At 39.3% G+C, this 22,227-nt stretch overlaps 1 protein-coding gene across 5 annotated transcripts in view; it reads right to left on the bottom strand.

Annotated features, from left to right (window-relative positions):
• The window catches only part of GRHL2 (grainyhead like transcription factor 2), a 157,959-nt gene that overhangs the window by 79,858 nt on the left and 55,874 nt on the right, over positions 1-22,227 (bottom strand). For all 5 annotated transcript variants that reach the window (XM_038555223.1, XM_038555220.1, XM_038555222.1 and 2 more), the window contains exons 4-7: positions 20,402-20,795; positions 8,896-8,951; positions 5,373-5,529; positions 1,022-1,133 (exon numbers count right to left, since the gene is read on the bottom strand). In XM_038555223.1, coding sequence (XP_038411151.1) covers positions 1,022-1,133; positions 5,373-5,529; positions 8,896-8,951; positions 20,402-20,795 — 719 coding nt within the window. The remainder of the gene's footprint in view (positions 1-1,021; positions 1,134-5,372; positions 5,530-8,895; positions 8,952-20,401; positions 20,796-22,227) is intronic.

Below are 22,227 nucleotides of genomic sequence, written 5' to 3'. Positions count from 1 at the left end.
CTTCAGGGAAAATTTGGCTCCTGGAAAGCACTGGTGGGAGAGTACAAGACAGGGAAAAGACTGGGCATTCCTTCTCCTCCCTCTTGGCATTCTTTGAGAGGTGTGTCTGGCAGTGACTCCTCTGTGCTTCTTCCTCCTCTTGCAAAGCTGCTCCGTCTGTGGTCCCAGCTCCTGCTGAGGCAGCCTCCACTATGGCTGGAGCTCTTACTGGGTGGCTCCCCCAACACCCACAACCTCCTCTCTTTGATCCTCCAGCCCTGCAAGTAATAGCAACAGACTCCTGCTGTTGCTTATCTCTGGACTGCCTCATGGTGCCTGCAGCCCTCCCAATCTCTGCAACAAATTCCCTCCATGGGACCACTTGGCATGGGCTCTGCCTTCCTGGCTGAACTTGACTCCCACCCAACGGACTACAGGTCTCTAGAGCACAGAAGTCGTGTTGAAGAATACAGAGACTCCAGAAAATGTACCTGGCAGATTCATTCCTCTTCTGCTGCTAGAAAAGATCTCTCAAAGGTTTTGTCTGCCAGACCACCTAGTACTATGAGCAGCTGAAGGAACACTAAGAAAAGAATCAGGGAACCAGAACCCACTTTCCAGTCATATACCTTGACAAGTACCTTAGAGTCAAATGACCCTGAGGTTACTCATGTCACAGGGGGATAAGAGTTCATCTGGTCTGCCCGACTAGCCATTAGACCTAAACACAGGAGAGCATGGAAACATGTTTTAGAAACGGACAGAGTCCTTGCAAATCCAAATGTGTCACTGCTATTATACAAGGCACAGATGACTTCCATAGAACAAACCAGGCTTTGTACTCAGCTTAGCCTGATTCTGATGTCTCCGCCTGACCTGTACTAAATGTACTAACAAAGGAAAAGTGTCCAGACTAGTGCCTGGCACATCTTACTGAGAGCTACGTGGGTCCTCGCTGTAAGTCGTGTGCCAGGCTCTCCTTGGCATCATGACAACATGTCAGTTCATGGAAGACCACAAAGGGAAGTCAGGATCAACTTACCAATGTCAAGGACCCTCTGCTTTGCCGTATGCTGCCGGGAGTGCCAGTACTTCCAGTATTTCAGCTGCTCATCTCGGTTTTTGTCTTCACTGAAGACCACCATCACCACGCTCTGCAGAGGGGAGAGCCATGCATCTTACTTTCTGTTCACAGCCTCCGCTTCTGGCAGAGCTGTGTTTCTATAATGTTGCTTCTCTTGCTTGACAAAAGCCCAGACAAGCTCAGTTGTTTAAAACTGGGCCTCCTTAAAAAATGCCTGGGGAATGAGAACAGTACACAGGAAAAAGAATCCTACATCATTTTTTTTAAAGTTGGCTCCACACAGGGCTTAAACTCACGACCAACTAAGCCATCCAGGCGCCCTCCATATCATTTTTACCATGAATCATAACCAAATTCACCAATTAACAGCACGTCCATGTGAGGTGAACAGGAATACCAAAAAAATCTTTTTTGTACTGAAAACAAACACATTTCTGAAATACTGTATTCTTAAATGTAGAATTTGGCACCATTTGTAAAGAAGCAAGCATCTGTTTCTAGACTAATTAAGTGCCTCGGGCTGGAATACTGGAGTACTAAGAGAAATACTAAAGTAATGAGAGAAATACCACAAGATGAGTTCATACCGAGGAACACAGATCCAAACTACAGATATTTCACAGACCAAAAGAGGTAAGGCCAACTATTTATTTATTTCAACACAATTTGGATGTACTTGCTTGAGAAACTAATTATATCTTGTAGAAATAAGAATCCAAAACCCCTTTTGGTTCTAAATTATAAAAACCCTCATTAAACTAAATACACACTTATCACTTATGAGATGGAGAAGTTATCAACACATACCCCCAAAAATCCCCTTAACTACAGTATCAGGGATACTGCCTCTCTCCTTCTTACTCCATAACCAAAATATTCCTTAGACATTTTCCTACTATTCCAGAATATTTCATTGACTCTCATTCCTTAATAACTTCTCCTTTGTAGCATTTTGCACACTTGTAGTCATTTACTTAATTATTTACAATTGTTCAGTCGATGACAATGTGTTCCCCTTGACTTCAAACTCAAAGAGGACAAGGACAGTGGCCTGGAGCCTGGCAAATAATAGATACCAAATACATGCTTGCAATTGTACTGTTCTTTCAAAATCTGGCTCATTCCCAAAGTATGTGTGAATATTTGTTGGATTAGAGACCAGATGTTAGGAAAACTAGTTTAGAAATATGTATCCATATTATTCAAATACACTAGCGGCATGAACCTCAAAGGTAAGGTACAAAGAAATGACAAGGGGAACCACTGGCTGTGCTGGTGGAATATGAGCTACAAGCTCTTCATTCTTCTCTCTCCCACCTCCTCAAACTTTGCCATTTACAGTCGTTCCCCTTCCCCATGGTTTCAGTTACCCACATTTGGTCAACCATAATCTAGAAGCAGATGCATGCCTTCTGATATATCATCCAAAGGTCAGTAGTAGCCTAACATTACAGTCACAATGCCCACGTCATTCAACTCACTTCATCTTATCACATAGGTATTTTATCATCTCGCATCATCATGAGAAGAGTGAGTACGGTACAATAAGATATTCAGAGACCAAGATACCACATTCACATAACTTTTATGACAGTGTATTGTTATAACTGTTCTATTTTATTATCTGTTGTTGTTAATCTCTTACTGTGCTAATTTATAAGTTAAACTTTATCATAGGTATGTATTTAGAGGAAACACCATAGCATATATATGGCTCAGTATATCCATGGTTTCAGGCATCCATTTGGAGGTCCTAGAATGTATTCCCCACACATAAGGGGCAAGTCTACTGTTTATGTAAGTTCACTGTGTGGCCTCTTAGTGTTTATTATGTCTTTCTGTTCCAAAATAAAAATAACAGGTAATATTTTCTTTCCTTAGCAAATAACTATATTATTAGCCCAAGTAATGGCATATTCTTGATCTGGAAATTTGTCTTCACTGATAAAGCGAATGTCAGCTTGAAAATGCTATTACCAAGCAAGCATACATGCTTCAACTCAGAATGAAATACAGTTCTCCAAAGTAATGCAGGTAAGTTCCAAGTGAATCCCTCTTTCTCCAGGGTGCTTACTTACTCTCCTAGGGCTGAGGCATAAGAAAGATCCCCTCTGAGAGGCACCATTCTAACTCACCAAGGGTGTTAGATTGAAGTCCTTGAGAAAGGAGGGCTCGATTTAGCCAAAATAAAACAGATGGAAAGAAAACTTCCATATTAAATTATTTACATGATTTCAATGAAGCAAAATTCTTGGAAAAGTTTCTGTACTTAAAACTCCTGTCATGGCATTAGAATGTGAACCGTCCATCATCTTTCATGGTAATGATAATGGTGTTGTTAAAGAGGGTGTTTGTGATTTATATGCTTGCTTGTAATGTACAAGATTGTTTTGTGAAAAGTAAGTTTATCCAGAGTCTTTTTACCTGGCATCTACATGGGAAGCTGTGGAGTGTGAAATCTAGCATATATATCCAGAGGTGAATCCCAGGCTAAAATGCCTCTGGCTTTTAGCCCTCCATGGGACTCAACACAGTGTACCCTAGTGGTTAAGAGAGTAGGTCTAAGAATCTGACTGCCTGGGATGTGTCCTAATTCCCTCACATTTTAGCTGTGTAACCTTGGCCAGTCACTAGCCTCTAAAAAGCCAAGATTCCTCATCTGTAATATTATGAAAATAGTGCCTATGTCATAGGGTTGTTGTTAGTTTCAAATGAATTGCTATATATATATGACACTTAACATAGTGCCTGGCATATAGAAGATATACTCAATAAATATTAGTTGTTATTTTGTGGCTCTTGTTATTGTTGTTATTATTAATTACAGCACCTCTCTGCCATTATTGTTGTTATTACTATTTTTTTAAGATGTTATTTATTTATTCACAAGAGACACAGAGAGAGAGAGAGAGAGACAGAGATACAAGCAGAGGAAGAAGCAAGCTCCATGCAGGGAGCCCAACGTGGGACTTGATCCTAGGTCTCCAAGATCATGCCCTGGGCTGAAGGCGGCACTAAACCACTGAGCCACCTGGGCTGCTCCTGTTATTACTATTTTGGTTATTATTACTATATCCCTCCACCATTATGAAGATAAGGAGGAGGAGGATGGCATCCCTCTGCCTTGACCAGAGGGTAGGAACACTCCAATTCCCCTGGCAGGAACATAACAAACCAGGCACCTTTCCACTTGCAATGGGCTCAGCCTTGGGTGGGACATGAGCTCCACATCTTCTCACTCTCAACTGCCCTGCCTCCTACAGCTCTGATCTGGGACTGGGACAGGCTTGGAGGGAGGAAGAACTTTAGGATTGAGAAATGAGTGGCAATACTTCCTTCTCTTTCTCATTAAAACAAAGCCAGAAAATCTAGCTGTCTCAGAGATCACCACTGAAATTTGTACCTAAAGCTAGTAACTGACAAGCTGCCCAGCAAGTGACCAAATACTCTTCTTTCTCTTCTACTTTACTTGCTATCTTTGCAGGGGATTCTAGGATGGGGGCAAACACACTATGCTCTAGGCACAGCATGGCATTCTTTTCAGTGTGCTGAAGTGCTTAGGAGGCAGTAGCTACGGACAAAATAAGATAGGGTGGGCACTATGCACAGTGCATGTAAAATAAATCATTTTACAATAGGGCAGGAAAGCCCTTCAACCTCCTTTCAGAGAGCTCTGCTATGATTTTCCTTTTCAGTAGAGAAGGGTTACCAGTTCCCCCCCCTTTCTTGGCAGCAGAAGAATGCCAGAGCTGGTAAACTTCCAGCACGGTTCCATTTCCCACAAACAGGTCTAATACTTACGAAGGTGAAAATTCCACCAAGTCACTCCTGGTCGGGATCATATCATGCCTCACTTTACTCCTGAGTAAGCAAGCACTGGGCTCCAGAAGGCTTAACTTTAACCAAGTTGCAAAGGACACAATAAATTACATCCCCCCATACTGGAAACAGCAGCAGCTCTTTTTCTGCCCACAAATAAGGTCGGATGTACAGCCACTTGCTTGAAAAATTAAGATCAATTGATTGAAAACAAGAACAACTGGGTAGCACAAAGGCAATGAAGGAAGCTGGGAAAATACCTTGGATACAGTCAGAAAGCATGCCCCAACCATGTCCCTTCCCTGGCATTTATTGGTTACTGATTAAAATGATAAACTGGAAGCCAGTAAGTTCTCCTGCTCCAGCTCTCTGACATTTGTTCTAGAATTATTTATTTTGGAATTTTTTCCACGCCCTTCCACAAGACTGTTAGATAGCAATTCCCTTCATCTGATCCCTCTGTGCTTTATTTGAGAAATGAGGCTCATACCCGGACTTTGCTGATTGGGTGTCGGAAGCATTTGTTGTCTCCAGTCTCACTGAGCGTTATGGCATAGAACTGTCCTTTGTTGAGGTAGGTCATGGGGCCCTCCCCCTGCTTCTGACGCAAAGATTTGGTGGCTTCCAGAGTGTACTGAAATGTGCCGCTGTGAACAGAAAACAGTGGTCAGAGTCACTCACTTGGACATTTCTGCCTTCCTAATCAATTTCACATTTACAGTATTTTGTATAAATATTAACCAATACTTACTCTATTTCAGAGACAAAACACAGCAACCATATGGCAAAAGAGATGCAACCTGACCAAAGGTCACTGCCAATACAATGTATACAACATTTCTAATAGTAGCTCATAAACATGATGGTTTAGAAGGGGAGAAAGTCCACGAGGTGCCTGTCCAATTATGCAAGGCTATGCCAGGAGAACCTGTTAGGTCTTGGGTGGCAATCAGTAATGCCTGAGGCTTAAGAATTGATAGAATTTGCCACTTTCATCCTAGCAACAAGCCAAATGTGTGAAAGCTTTTGTTCAATTCATACCTGTACTTAACCGTCTTTTTTGCATAACTAAGATGTCGCAAATAGCTATATCCCACTTTAAAACATTTCAAAACGTGAAAATCTAAAACTCAGACCCTCACTGTTGAGAATCTAGTTCCATAACAGTGACTGTTGCTTTTTTATTTCGTTTTCTATTTTAAGACTGCAAAAGAACTCATTAAAGGATCACTACTGCTCCAAATCAGGAGTTTGTCAATAATGGACCACTCGTCAAATCCAGCTCCCTGCCTATTATTGTAAATGAAGTTTTATTGGAATAAAGCTATGTTCATTCTTTTTTTTTTTTTTTAGATTTTATTTATTTATTCACAAGAGACACAGCGAGAGAGGCAGACATAGGCAGAGGGAGGAAAAGCAGGCTCCATGCAGGGAGCCGGATGGGAGACTCGATCCTGGAACTCCAGGTTCACGCCCCGAGCCAAAGGCAGACGCTCAACCGCTAAGCCACTCAGGCGTCCCAGCTATGTTCATTCATTTAGATCTTGCCTACAGCTACTTTCACACTACAACAGCAGGGTTTAGTAGTTGTGACGCATAGTGTGTCAAATCTAAAACAGTCACTATCTAACCCATTGTAGAAAAAGTTTGCAAATCTCTGCTCTACACAATTTCCCTAATATTTTTAAAATAGTACTTAATTTACAAAATAAAAGCACTGATTTTCCCAACTTTGAAGAATGTATCAATTACTTAAAATAAACAACAGGTAAGAAGGTAAGAACCACCGTTGGTCAACAGGTTTGACCACTGTGGTCAAAAAAGACCAGAGTCTTTTTTGTTCAATATGTTGATTCAGAAATATGTATTTCTGCTATACTACAGGATGGCTGATAGTGATGATCCAATAACCAATGCTTTGTGCACTTCATCACCAGAAACTCTTCACTAGGCCTATCTATTTTCTTAGCTCTTTAATTTCATAGTCTTTGAAAGGCTAGGTGTAAAAATGCCTCAAAGTTCACCTCTGGAAATGGTCTACTTACAAGATTATGAGAGACCCCTATTTTCTAGGTTAAATATTTCTGCAACGTTTAATTTTTTGTAACTTCCATAAGGAGAAAGAAATTTGAAGGGCACAATAATATTCCTCTTTTTATGAGAACAACCTTACACATGAGCTGATTCCGGAATACATATCTTAGGACATGGTGGGAAATAAATCATTCAAGACAGAACCAATTTCACTGTTATTTTGCCTGTAAAGCAATTTCAATACAACCACTGAATCATAAAATTTGAGACCTGGACAGGATATTAGGAATCACCTAGACCAGCAGCTTGCAACTTTGTCTAGGGCACAGGCTGCCTTAAAAACAAAACAAAACAAAAAACAAAAAAAACAAAAAAACATGAAGAAAGCTGTGAACCTTCTCCCCGGAAAAAAGCACATAGGAACAGAAATCATTCTGAATATAATTTTGGGGGTTTCATGCTCCCCAAGTGTATCCATAACACAGGAAATAAAAGCACCTTCCTCATTTCACAGGTGAGGAAAGGGTGAGAAACTTGATCACTCCAGTGGACAATGCAGCAGAAAGAAAAGATAGATCCAGTGATTGGTAGGTCAATCAATGCTCTTTTTACCAGCCTGATAGCTGATTACATGGCAATCTGGGTTTATATAGCATATATAATTTAAATTATACATGTATTTCCACATTTTAGAAGGGGACTTGGAACTCTATGTTCCCTACTTCACCCCTCCCACTCACAAACACCACACACTGAAACTGACTTGGATGATCTGGGGCGGATGACTGGGGAGCCTGAGGCTGGAGCAAGATCCTAAAGGATCAGGAGAACTGAAGGTGGAAACAGAGAGAATAGAAGAGGGCCACAAATGTAAAAGCAAAGGAGCGAGAAATATGGTGGGACACAAGGTTTAAAGTACAAAGGGACCAGCACATAGAGGGCCCTGCCCACCTTCATGAGTAATTTGTGTCTAATCCTGTCTGAAATGGTGACATCACTGATAAATTTTGTGAAACGAAAGAGATCAATTCATTTCTTGCCACTCTCTTCTATCTATGGGGCATGACCATGACCAAAGTCTTTGAACATCCGGTCCCTCCACCTAGAATGTTCTTAATCTTCCTTCTTTCCCTGGAAAACTCCTGCTCACAATCCTTTAGCACCTGGTTCCAATGCCCTCTTCCTGCAAGCTTTTCCCATCCCCACCACTCCTAACCCCCACCACACACAGACCCATAGGTCTTCTCAGCTATCTGTTTATGTATCTCTGTAGCAGGACTGATTCATCACTTAGCAAATTGTAATTGCCCATCACTATATTTGTCCCCTCCAAAAGTCTATGGGCTTCTTATAAGGAGAGGTTCTATCTTATTCCCATACCTTTTGCATTACTTGTACATGGAAGGCACCAGTATGATAGCTGGTAGCTAATTATGTGCAAAGTGGAACAGAAGAGAAAAGAAAGTGCTGGCAGGAAGATCAATTATATTACAACAGTTCAGAATATGAATAAGAGTAAGCTACAAGGAACAGGACACGTAGAAAAGAACATGCAGCACTTGGCAAGTGTGATTAAAGTGTAGCAAAAAGTCAGGTAGATCTTTACACCTGTAGGGTGAGTAACTGGAGGATGGTTGCATCATTAGCCACAATAGGAAATAAAAGCAGAACAGATATCAAAGAAGTGGAGAAGGAAGGAAGAAAAGAAAAAGAAAGGTAAAGAGTTCCAATTATTCACATACTATGTTGGAGGTCCATGTGTCTGAGATTCAGAGAACCACCTAAGAAGGGATATCTAACCAACAGAAGAACGGAAAAAGGGAATAGGCCTCAGAATATAGGTCAAGATTGGAAACAGTAATTTAGAAGTCACTATATAGAGAAAAGAATTTGTTTTAAAGGTTCAAAAGTATAAGTTGGGGATACATTTAAAGTGTGATCAGTTCATTAGTTTCTTGGGGCATCTCCTGATAACCTACCCTGATGTCTGGTCATACAGGTACTCCTCAGCCCCAACTGAAGCACTCCGGAATTTCTGCAAAATTTAAAAGTCATCAAAATTAAAACAAATACATAAGCCATCATGCAAAAAAAAAAAAGGGGGGGGGAGTAATAAATATGTCCAAACAGTTTTATCCTCACTTCAGAAAGAAAGATAATACATTTTTTAGTATTGTTTTCAATTACAATGAAAATATTTACTTACTATTTGTGCACAGAACTTGCAAATCACCTGCACATTGAGGATTATACTTAACAGAAAAGACATTTGTGCTTTGTGTATTATTCATATGTCCATATTCACATGTCCACAGGAGTTCTGAAAGTGTGTAGGTACTGGAACCTATTTTTTCAAACATATAAAACATTGCTTCCATTTCCTATTATCTCCAATGCTTACTCCGAAAGTCACAAATTCTAAGTTAATATAACATTAACTACAGAGAGGCCACATGCATACAGAGCATAGGGCAGTATTTAGAATGGTTAGGGGCAGAGTTTCTAGGGAAAGGTTGTCTTAGCATCAAGTTCTAACTCTTACCCACTACCTGTATAAACTGAGGCAAGCGCCAGATTTTCTCCATCTATAAAATGCTCATTTGCAGTGATAAGCATAAATGTGATAAAAGATGTGAAGTACTAAGTACAGTATCTGGTACATAGTAAGCTCTATCTGTATTCAATTCTATTATATAGTAATCACTTGTGCATATTCAGTGCCCTTGTCTAAGACTGTCATTATCACAATCTTGTAAGTTTTGTACACAAAACTTTTAAGGGAAACTCTAAGTCCTAGTATTATACATGATGAAGCTTGGATCCAGAGATCTCCAGTTGTTGTTAGGTGCAAGTAGGATACACTTTGTTACATTTTAAAACCCTTTCAAAAGCAGATGCACAGAAGCCCCAACTCTTGATTCTTAAGTGAATATAACAGAATGAAAAAGCACTTGATTGACCCCAAACACCTGGTCCTCCCACTGTGACCTTTTTGCAGGATCTCTTTCAAAGAAATAACTTTCCTGCTTCTCATTTCCCAGCCATAAGCTTCCATCCTTTGACTAGCAGTTTGAAGGTTTCCTTCTCAGGAAAGGGTTACTCAGCTATTTTCCAAATTTTCTTCACAATCCCTAATCACCATCTTTAGAATTCAGTTTATATGTACATATATATGATCTTCTTTTTATGCAGTCTTATAAATTCCCTGGATCCAAGCAAATGGTTTGCCCTTCAAAGTGCATCCTAGGAACATTTCACAAATACTTGACTGATTCAGTAATTGTGACAAAGAATCAAAGATAACAGATTTGTGTTTCTTTTACAACCAATCAACAAAGCATGCAATGGGAATATTCTGGGGCTCCACCAACTGAATGGTGCCCAGAGAAATACAGAAAATATATAAAACACTGTCCTGGCCTCAAAAATATAGTTGAGGAGATATACTGGTGGAGGAGATAGGTAAATTCACATTAACAACAAGAACAAATGGAAGTAAAATACAGCAAATGACTAGATGTGAAAGTCTATTTTGAATCATTCATTCATTCATTCATTCAGGTGTCCTAGTTGGAGAAACACAAAATGAGCATTGCCAGGAAAGGAAAATCACCAAGATTACAGGAAGATTTCGTGGAAATTGTGGAGATTGCTCTAACCCCGGGAAGCTACAAGAGAAGCTGTATTAATTGAAGGAATAGAGAAAAAGTAATCCAGGGGACCAACATGAGTCAAGACAAAATGATAGATATAAATGTGGCTCATATATGGGGCCAAGGACATAGGCCTGATTTGAGTATGAAGAGAGGATCTAAAAATCTAGGTTAAACACTTAGTTTCTCAAGCAACCAGCCACATTTTAAATACTAAATTGCCATATGTGTCTATTGGCTACTACATATATGGCTATTGGCTACTACACTGGAGAGAATAAAGGAAATTTCCATCACTGCAGAAAGTTCTGCTGGACAGGCTGATCTGTGAAAAGGTATTTACGCTTAGTATAGTTAAGAATTAGGAAATTTTTGAGTAGGAGGGGAGCATGAAGAAAAGGGCATTTAAGGAAGACAGAGGAGATGCATTTCCAAGGTGTTCTTTGAAGGAATATGCAGTAACCCATAACAACACATGATGAACCAGTATCAGTAAACATGGCCCTCAGTGAATTTATTGTCCATGCCATAGAACTCTGAGGCCTAAGGCTTAACTAGCTTACTACAACATATTGGACTAATAAATTCAATGATTCTAATCCCTCAGGTGATGCAAGAAGGTGTGATACACCACAATTGTTCAGATTCAAAGAGATGATCAACTATATGCTGATTAAAATAGAGAATCTTACTCCAATAACATGAATGTATGTGGATAAGAACTATGAAAAAATAAAAATAGTAGACATCTTACCAACGTGAATACTACTTTTTTCAAGCTTAAAATGTTATCCTTAATTCTTTTATATTGTCTTTATAATTTAAGAAAAAAAAATTATTCCACCTGGAAAGCATCACAGTTCTTTATGAGATCTGATCACATTGACGGATCATATGGCCCTACGTGATTTGGTGAGAATTACAGCCGAAACATTTGGGTCATTACAGTTACCAACTATTTGGAAAACTTTTAATATAATTCATAGGATGCCAAAAGGCAGGCAGACAGCCAACATCACTATACCTTACCGTGATCTGATATAATGCATCCATACATTTCTTCATTCGGACTGACAAAATGATAGTAAAGAAGGTATAACATATTTTAAAGATTACCCTGAGGGATGCCTGGGCGGCTCAGCAGTTGAGCGTCTGCCTTCGGCTCAGGATGTGATCCTGGGGTCCTGGGATCAAGTCCCGCATCAGGCTCCCCACTTGGAGCCTGCTTCTCCCTCTGCCTATGTCTCTGCCTATCTCTCTGTGTGTCTCGTGAATAAATAAAATATTTAAAAAAATAAATAAAGACTACCCTGAAAGGACTTGAGATACCAGGCAATATTAGAATGTTATGTTTAAATTCTGAATATTAGAATTCTAGTGTTTTTCTTAGGTGGGAGCAAAGAGACACCTGCTAAGAGTCTAGTGTGAAAAGACAAATGATTCTTCAACTGTCAGAAAATCAGATACTTTCTGATTCCAGAAATGGTGGTCTGTGATCAGTCAACATTTTTTTTAGGTCTTATCATTCGTTTATTCATTCATCCACTCTTCCAATAAAGGCTAAGCATCTACTTTGTATCAGGCAGTGTCCTAGGTGCTACGGGTACCAACGTGAACCAGAAGAGGCCTCTGCTCTCATGAAGCTTCTGGTGTAGCAGAGAAAACACATTACTTGAAAAGAGCAACAGAGTTCCAGGAACTGAGAAAATAAAAATGAGTCCCACTGACAATCAGTCTTGGTGTACTACTTCCAGTGGCACACAGACAAGGCCAACAGCAACATTCCAACAGAAGCCCAGAAGACAGTCACACACTGCTATAAAAGTGAATAACATGTCTTCCTTCTGAGGGACTGCTGCTTTCTTGGCAAAGGCATCTTCAGTCCTGCTTTGCTCATCTCATCTCCTGAACCATGGTTACCCAGTTTCCGAGATGCCCCAATGTCTTATATCCAGTCCAGAGCTGACAGTCACATCTGTAATCCCTCCTTACACTTACCCACTGTAAGCCCAAACACTCTTTCTGACCTAAGGGTCCCCTGCTGAAGCAGGCTAAATAAATGTAATCCTGCTTACAGATGTGTTCATGGTGGTCTTTAGCTGGGAGACTTAGTTACAGAGAAAATTGACTCTACTGGGAACAGAAGGGAGGATGGGGAGGGCTTCCTTGAGTAAGTACACAGGAAGAAGGATGAGGGAAGGGGCAAAGAATATTCTAGAAGAGTGCTGTCCAATAGAATTTTGTGTAAAGATGGAAGTGTTCTGTATCTTCATTGTCCAATGTGGTAGTACTGCTCACATCAAGGACTTAAAATGGTAGTTAGTGGGACTGAGAAACTAAAATTCTTGATTTTATTTAATTGTAACTGCCACACATGGCTAGCAGCTATGGCATTACAAAGCACAATTCTAGAACGCGGAGCAGCATGTACAAAGGTCCTGAGGCAGGAGGAAGTATATCAGGTTCACAGAACTGTATGGAGCCCACAGCAGAAAGCATAAGGGGGAAAGAGGTCCAAGATGAAATGGGAAAGGCAGAGGAGAAGCAGAATATACAATGCTTTCTATACCTGTTAAAGATTTAGATATTAAAACTAAAAGCAATGGGATTTAAGTGATGCGGTGGTGATACAATCAGAGAAGCATGTCAAAAACAGCATCCCTGGTACAGTGTACAAAAACAGGCAGAGATAATGACAGATTGTTCCAGCATGGTGGAAGTGGAATGAAGAAAACTAGATGGCTTCGAGAGATACTTAATAAGTAATACTGGGGGCAGCCCTGGTGACTCAGCGGTTTAGCACTGCCTTCAGCCCAGGGTGGGATCCTGGAGGCCCCGGGATCGAGTCCCACGTCGGCCTCCCTGCATGGGGCCTGCTTCTCCCTCTGCCTGTGTCTCTGCCTCTCTCTCTCTCTATGTCTCTCATGAATGAATAAATAAAATCTTAAAAAAAAAAAAAAACAGTAATACTGACATAATTGACAATGTATGATGAAGGAGAGCAGAATATCAAGCAAATATCCTAGTTTCTTAAGAAACCAGGATGCTGATGCTACCAACTAAGGTGGAAAAGACAAGGAAAGATTATAAATCAGTTTTGGGATAGGTGGAGAGTCACAGGCAGTTGGATATAAAGGTCTGGAGCAAAGAGAAGAGAACTGGGCTAGAGAAAAAAATGTGTAAGTTTTTAGTATATACATGATAACTGAAGCTGTAGACATGAAGCCAAGAGCATTTTAAAGAAGAAGGAGTGATCAAAACATCAAATGGTGCTGCAAAGTACCAGCTGCAACAGATGAGGGTTTTCCATAGCCATGATATTCATGAGGTGGGAAGATGACTACTACGAATCTGAATAATGGTTCATCCAATCTCATCAAATTTCACTACACATAGAGAAATCTAAATCTTCCTAAAGTATAAAATATATACACTAGAGATTTTCCAAGATTTTGCTTGATCCAAAAACAAACTGATATAATAAAATGATAGAAGTCTGATAGTAACATATGCACTATGTCATATGTTTACAATAAACATAGTAAAATCAAGTGTATTAATCACAAGTGAAGCTATGTTCCAATTTAGTACTTGATTCCACATTAAGATTTTTTTAAAAAATTTTTTTAGTATAGTTGACATACAACGTTATATTAGTCTCAGGTGTATAACATAGTGAGTCAACTTTTCTCTATTTTGCCACTCTCATCACACATGTAGCTACCATTTGTCACCATACAACACTTTTACAATATCACTGATGATATTCCTTACGCTAGCCCTTTATCTCTACGACTTATTCCATAACTAGAAACCTGTATCTCACACTCCCCTTCACTCATTTTGCCCATCCCCCACCTGTCTTCCCTCTGCCAACCATCAGTCTGTTCTTTGTATTTATAGGTCTGATTCTGCTTTTGTTTATTCATTTGTTTTGTTTTTAGATTCCACATGAGTGAAATCATATGGTATTCGTCTTTCTCGAAATGACTTATTTCACTTTGTATAATACCCCCTAGGTCTTTGCTGCAAATGACAAGATCACGCCCTTTTTTATGATTGCTTATTATTCCTTTGTGTGTGTGTGTGTGTGTGTGTGTGTAATACATCCTATCTTACTAAGGTTTTATTATTTAAATATGTGGAAGGAAATGAACTCCCAGTTAAAAATTAATCATGCTGGACAGGGCTTAAATTCAGGCTAACTTCTAGTATCAGTCTGATGAATATAAAATCAATAGACTAACCATTATATGTCTATTGAGTATGACAAATGATCATTCTTTGCTTTCATTTCAGGATTCTCTAGAAACTATGCTAATTTGACAAATAATATGCCAGGGGTTGAATTATGAAATGCATGGTAGAAATATCTGGTGCTTGCCCATATATAGTTCTTTTCCTGAGTACACAGCAGGACTGAACTTCTCAGCCCCCTTGCAGTTAGTTAAGACCCTGTGACTAGTTCTAGCCAATAACATATGAGCAAGAGTGGCCCATGTCACTTCCAGGTCAAAGTGTTTGCAAGTCAGTCTGCAATCTTATGATCTCACTTCCCCAGTAAGGGTGACTCAGAAGCCACATTTAGAGATGGTAATGTCATAAAAAGGAGGGAATTTGGATTTCCGAGTCACTAACAAGAAAAGAGGTCTGCAGACATGTATCAGGATTATTATTAACAAGAAATAAACTTTGAGTGTATTAAATCACTGAGATCTTAGTGCTCCTTTATTCACAAAACTAGACAAACTAATGTTAACTGACACAAAATCACAGTATAGAATAAAATTCTTCCTTCTATTTTGATTCTTTTTTTTTTTAAGATTTTATTCATTTATTCATGAGAGACACAGACAGAAAGAGGCAGACACATAGGTAGAGGGAGAAGCAGGCTCCCTGCAAGGAGTCCAATGCAGGACTCGCGACCCCACGATGACATCCTGAGCCAAAGGCAGACATTTAACCGCTGAGCCACCCAGATGTTCCTCTATTTTGATTTTTATTATGACTATATAGATAATTTTTCTATACAAACTCTTCCTTCCATGTCTTAATATTTACATGTTTCCTAAAAACATCCTAGGTGTTAATACCTCCCTGATTGTATTTATCAGTTATACTCCTTTACTTATTAGCTGTGTGACCTTTGGCAAGTTTCTTAACTTCTCTGAACTTCTATCTTTTCATCAGTAAGACGGAAACAATAACATCTTTTTGGAATTATAGTAAGGATTAGAAATAAAATGTGTAAGCCACAGTGGCTGGCACACAGTACTACAAAATAAATGGCAACTATCATTATTTCTCTTCACAGATATAGACAGATAGTAAGCTTCTAGAGGATAAAAATCAAAGCATCCTTCCTTCTGTCCTCTACTCCAACATCTAGCACAGCACCTAACACTAGTAGTAAACATTTACCAAATGTTTTTTACAAAGGAGCTGTACAATAAAATGTAAATCAAATTCCCTAAAATCAATCCATTAAAGAACTTTTTTTCAATTTTTTTTTAAGATTTTATTTATTTATTCATGAGAGACACAGAGATAGAGAGAGAGAGAGAGAGGCTGAGACACAGGCAGAGGGAGAAGCAGGCTCCATGCAGGGAGCAGACTCAATCTCAGGTCTCCAGGATCAGGCCCTGGGCTGAAGGCGGCGCTAAACCGCTGAGCCACGGGGGCTGCCCAATCCATTAAAGAACTTTTTAATGCTACCACTGTCTTAAGAAAAAAATCCCAACCTGAGTTGAGCCAAACTGCTCCCTTCTCTGATACCTACCTACACACACATACAGAAGAATCAGTCTCTAATAAAAAATGAAATTTGTTGGGGTGGCTGGGTACCTCAGTCATTTAGGTGCCCAAGTCTTGATTTTGGCCCAGGTCGTGGTCTGGGGTTGTGAGATAGGGCCCTACAGCTCTGTGCTCAGGAGGGAGTCTGCTTATCTCCCTCTCTCTCCCCCTCTCTCTGCCCCTCCCCTCATTCATGATGGCTCTCCCTCTCTCCTTTCTCTCTCTCAAATAAATTTTTAAAAAAGAAATGAAATTTGCCAATCCAACAAGAATCCAAACATTTTAATAGCTTGCCTAAAAGAAGTACTAGATTTTAGACAAGCTTTTCTTACTGAAATTCACTTGGTGAAATTACTCTGAACTCACCTAATCTTACAACCAGTTAGGAATGCCATGATTTAATTTATGTCAGATTTAAATAAAATATGCAAAATAAACACTGATTTCCAAAGCTAAGAGGGCAGCTAAACCAAATTTAGTGAGAACAGTCTTCACACTGAGTTTCTGGTAAGTTACTTTCTCATCTACTTCCAAATAAAACCCAAACACAATAGTTTCCTTTCACAGGCCTCCTTATCTACAACACAAACACAACTGATAACACACCCCCCAAACAGCTTGATGGTTCTGTTGACATTGGGCCACATCCATGGGCTCTTCTGTGACTAATGGAATATTTCCACACCTGGTGAGAAAAACATCAGTGGCAAACTTTTAGTGAAAAAGCATGAGCCTGACATTCCCATGTGGAGTAATTTGCATTTCCTGCAGAAGCACTCCAGCTATTAACTATTTCAAGCAATATGGCCCAGGAAGCTAAGAAAGCTAAGTTTAAGACAATATTTTTTATTACAAGGACATTAAAAGTTTGATTATAAAGCTACCAGAACTCAAGAAATATGGCAGCCTCTTAAGGGCAGGGAATTTATCTTGTCTCACTTTGCTTTTCCCCAATTTCAGAGAATACAACAGGAATTCAGGAATGGCTGGTGCCCGAAGAAGAAGGGCTACCAGAGCAGCCTATCTACCTAACTCCCTGCCAACACTGCAGAGAGCTAGTCCCTTTGCTCTTCTTCCCCCATCTGAAAGATAAGAAAGGTGTAATGACATTGATAAAGGACACTCAGTTTAAAAAAAAAAAAAAATGTTTAGGAATTGAACTACTGGGACGCCTGGGTGGCTCATGGTTGAGCACCTGCCTTTGGCTCAGGGTGTGATCCCAGAGTCTGGGATCTAGCCCCACATAGGGCTCCCCACAGGGAGCCTGCTTCTCCCTCTGCCTATGTCTCTGCCTCTCTCTCTGTGTCTTTCATGAGTAAATAAATAAAATCTTAAAAAAAAAAAAAAAAAAGGAAAGGAACTACTGAGGATTAGAAGACCCCACACAGTCTTCTTTAAGAGTGTAGAGATAATCGGTAAGGACATTGTTCCTGGAGCCTGATAGCTTGGGATGAGTCGCATCTCTGCCACTTACTGCAATATGACCATGGACATCGGTAGGTTCTCTGTGCCTCAGTTTCCTCACTTGGAAAATAGAGATGACAAAAATAGTTCATTCCTCATAGGGACTTCTCCAGGATTAAATGAGTATATTTCACTCAGAATGATGTCCAGCATATAGTAAGTAGGCCCATCAAATGTTTATTATTTTTAAATATTATTTGGGATGCAATCTCAATATGAGGTAGCTGCATTTTGTCCCAATGGTAACTAAGTGGGCAACAGGCTGCAAGCACTTGGCACACTGCCACCACACTAACTCCTCTTTAAGAAATTAGGAACCATGAGTTTCGCCTTTTGCCATTGTCTTTTATTGTCCTAGGTAGACAGAAAAAATGGGAAGGCTATGACCCTCATCTCAAATACAGAGGCATTGCTCCTAAGTGTCAAAGAAGCTGACATGAACCAATTAAAAAAAAAATGCGTTAAGAATTCTAGGTCAAACATTAGAGAACTAATTCAAGATTACACCAGATCCCAAGGCAACTACATGGAGACAAGACTGTCTTTCTAACAAATGGTGCTAGACCCACTGGATATAGATACCACACACACACAAATGGACCTTGACCGTTCCGTTATGCCATTATGAAAGTTACAAAAGTTAGCTCAGGATGGATTATAAACTATATGTGAGAGATAAAACTATTAAAAGCCTTGGAAGAAAAAAAGCAAGAGAAAATCTTTGCAACATTGGGTTGGACCAAGATTTCTCAAGCAATACATCAAAAGCCATCAACTACAGAAGAAAAAAAAAAAGATTAAATGTACTTCATCAAGATTAAATACTGATGCTTTTTGAAAGACATAGTTAAAAAAACAAAAAGGCTACCAGACTGTAAAACATGTAATTGACTTCACATTATTTAAGGAACTCTTAATTAAAGGAAGACAGATAACCCAATTTAAAAATTGGGCAAAATATTTCAAAAGATATTTCATAGAAGTTATAAGAATGACCAAACATGGCACATGAAATGATGTTCAACATCACTACACATGAAAGAAGAGAAAATTCAAACCACAATGAGATACCATCACATATCCACTAAAATAGCCCGTTAGAATGACCAACCAAGTTTGGGCAAGGATAAGGCAAATGGGAACCCACATATACTGCTAGTGGGAAGGTAAAAGGTACAGCCACCTTGAAATGCTGTACAGCAGTATCTTATAAAGTTACACACACATTTACCACATGATCCAGCAATTCCAGTCCTAGGTATTTACCTAGGAAACAAAAGCACACGTCCACATGAAAGCATATGTAGGACCGTTCACAGCCCCATTATTTAAACTAGCCAAAACCAGAAGCAACCAAATCTGTTAATTAATTGGTGAACAGATCAACAGACTGTAATACAGCTTACCACTATTTAGCAAGGAAACAAAATAAGCTTTTAAAACAAGCAACAAAACAGCAACTCAAAAAGTAAAAGAAAAAGTGAAACTATAGACAGAAGGCAGATCAGTGCTTGCCCAGAGCCAGAGAGAGGAGGAGGTTTCACATGCAGGGGGTCAAGAAAACTTTAAGGGTGAGGGAAATATCTATGGATTCTGACATTATATACAATTAATCAAAACTTTCAAACTTCACTTAAAACTTGTGAATTTAAAACAAACAAGCAGGGGGCGAATGGACGGTTTAGTCGGTTAAGGATCGTGAGCTAGAACACCAAACCAGGCTCCACAGTTAGTGTGGAATCAGTTGGAGATTCTCTCTCCCTCTGCCCCCCTCCTCCTTCTTTAAAGCAAATAAATAAATCTTTTTTAAAAACTTTAAAAATTAAAAAAAAAAACAATCAGAGAATCTTGTTTGTGTAAGTTCTACAGACATGTGAAAAGAATATGTGGTTTCTATCTGTAAAGTATAAAAGGTATACATATACACACTTGATTATGATAATACAGATTCCTTCTTGAGTATCTCATCACACTAGGTCTTAAAGAGTTACACTCTTTCAAAAATGCATAGGGAACACTTTCAGCTACCACTTGGAAGGTTAAAACTAGAAAAACTTTACAAAGTAGGAAGTTTCCACACAAACATCTCTTCATTCCTCATAAATATTTAATTTCAAGACTAAAACTAAAACAACGAAATATCATTTAAGGGTCAAGAAAAATTTTTATTATTTTATTTTATTTTATTTTTCGAGAGAGTGAGACAGCATGCCAGCAGGGTGTGGGGCAGGGGCAGAGGGAAGAGAGAAAGAATCATACGCAGGCTCCACACTTAGTGCGGAGCCCAATGTGGGGCTCAATCTCACAACCCTGACATCATGATCTGAGCCAAAATTAAGAGTCGGATGATTAACTAAGTCACGCAGGCATCCAGGGGTCAAGAAAAATAGAAATACTCCTCCGCACACATAGATCAAAGATTTATTAAAACCTTTTTATAAAGATACAGACACATTTTTTTTAAACCCCACTCACAGTTTAATTAATCTATCCCACTTAAAAAGCAAACAGAAACAAAATTAGCTGGGGTCTCTGGGTTTAGGTTCTGGCTACAGATGACAGCGCCAGTACTCACCTCAGTGTTTCCATCCTTGAAGCTCTCACTGTAAGTGCTGTCCGGGGTGCTGCGCTGGTCATCTTTGAGGTAGGTGCTATGGCTGGCCATGGAGGGCACGCCATACTGAGTCTGTTCAAAGATAACCACACGTTGTTCCTCACCATCTCCCCGGGGATAGTGCACCGGTGGGGCCATGAAAACAGGTGTGAAATCTTCAGCTTTCACCACTGTGATTCCTGACACGGGGATGATGGCTGGGCTCTCAGAGATGTTTGTGCTATACTGTTCTCGTTTTGAATTCTCCAGGTGGTCTTGATTTAGGGAAAGGTTCACTGGAACAGTCTTTAGGACCTGCACTCGGTTTTCTCCTCCACTCAAATTACCCTGGGCTTCACTGGTGCCAAGACAGTTTCTGCATGGTGAAACCCACGCCCCCACACACAACATAACAGAATTAGAAAAATCACCATTTTGCAACTCCTAATAAAATAACTGATACAAGCAATAATCGGTAGATGTTAATGCCATTAGGGGAAAAGTTGATGGTGAATTTTACAATGGAATGCAGAGGATCTTTGCACATCAATAGAAGTAGGGCATGTGTTTCGTAGTACTATGCAATCAATCCACCTATAAAGTGCAATTGGGGAGAAAAAAAGGTGACCCTAAATTTAAGCAAGTCTTTATATCTAATTCCCAGCTCTCCGAAATTACAGGACTCTAGAAGAATGACTTAAACAACATCAAAAGGAAATAATCATACAAACACAACGTAGTACATCTTACTGACCTGGTTTCTTCAATAAGTTAGAGGCATGAAAAAAAGAAAAGAGAATGGGAAGCTTGTTCTAGATTAAAAGATTTGAAAGTTATAACAAATAGGATGAGTAGATCTTGTTTGGATCTTGATCTGAAAAACCAAAAAGGCATTTATGAGACAATAGGATCTTTGAGGCAATTGAATATGGACTGGGAGTTAGGTGACATTAAGGAAGTATCGTTCATTTAGTTAGATGTGATAATGATTTTGGATTATGCTATAAAACATCCTTTTTATTTAGAGATACAGATGAGAAGTAGTTAAAGATGAAATGACACGATGTCAGGAACTTATTTTAAAGATTACTGCAATTAATAAAAAAGAAGAAGAAGAAGAAGAAAGAAAAGAAAGGTAGAAATTAAGCAGATGTAACAAAAAGTTACCACTGCTGAATCTGGAGAATTGGATGGGTATGAGACACCTAGATATGTTTGAAAACTTTCAAAGGAAAAAGTTATAAAATAGCTTTTTTAAAAGGGTGAGGGGAAGACAATAATTTAAAGGGGGGCAGTGGGAAGAATATTTTTCACAGTTCTGTGGGTTAACCTCCTTGTAGAAAAAAAAAAGGCAATGAGAATTTATCATTAAGATATTTTCACTAAATTGAGAAACAACATGGGCTCATTGATATCCTCTTCATTGAATGGCTTTCACGACTTGAGGAACAGTGGTGGTATAACTTGGGCTTATGTAAAACAAGATCTCTCAGATCTCAGACCTCCTGACTGGTACAGCGAGAAAGGAGAGGGTTTGGAAAATTCATTCTCACCAGGCTGGAATAAAATACTTTCCATTTATACTATAGAATTCTGGGAGACAGCAATAGCAAAGAGAAATCCGTCAATGGAAGAGTATTGTTAATAGCACAACGATTTTACTAGCAAAGTCCCTGCAGTCAGTTAAATTTGGGGTCACCTCTCACTTATTTATAGATTATTCTAAATGATATGGAGAAAAAATACATATTTTGCATGGAGTCCTGTCTCCAATGTCTGTTTTTTTTTTCTTTTAAATTAGTGTGATT

This window comes from Canis lupus, chromosome 13 (genome assembly GCF_011100685.1).
Source record: "Canis lupus familiaris isolate Mischka breed German Shepherd chromosome 13, alternate assembly UU_Cfam_GSD_1.0, whole genome shotgun sequence".
Taxonomy (NCBI): domain Eukaryota; kingdom Metazoa; phylum Chordata; class Mammalia; order Carnivora; family Canidae; genus Canis; species Canis lupus.
Note: the sequence above shows the minus strand (reverse complement) of the source record. Positions and strands in the feature narration are given on the sequence as shown.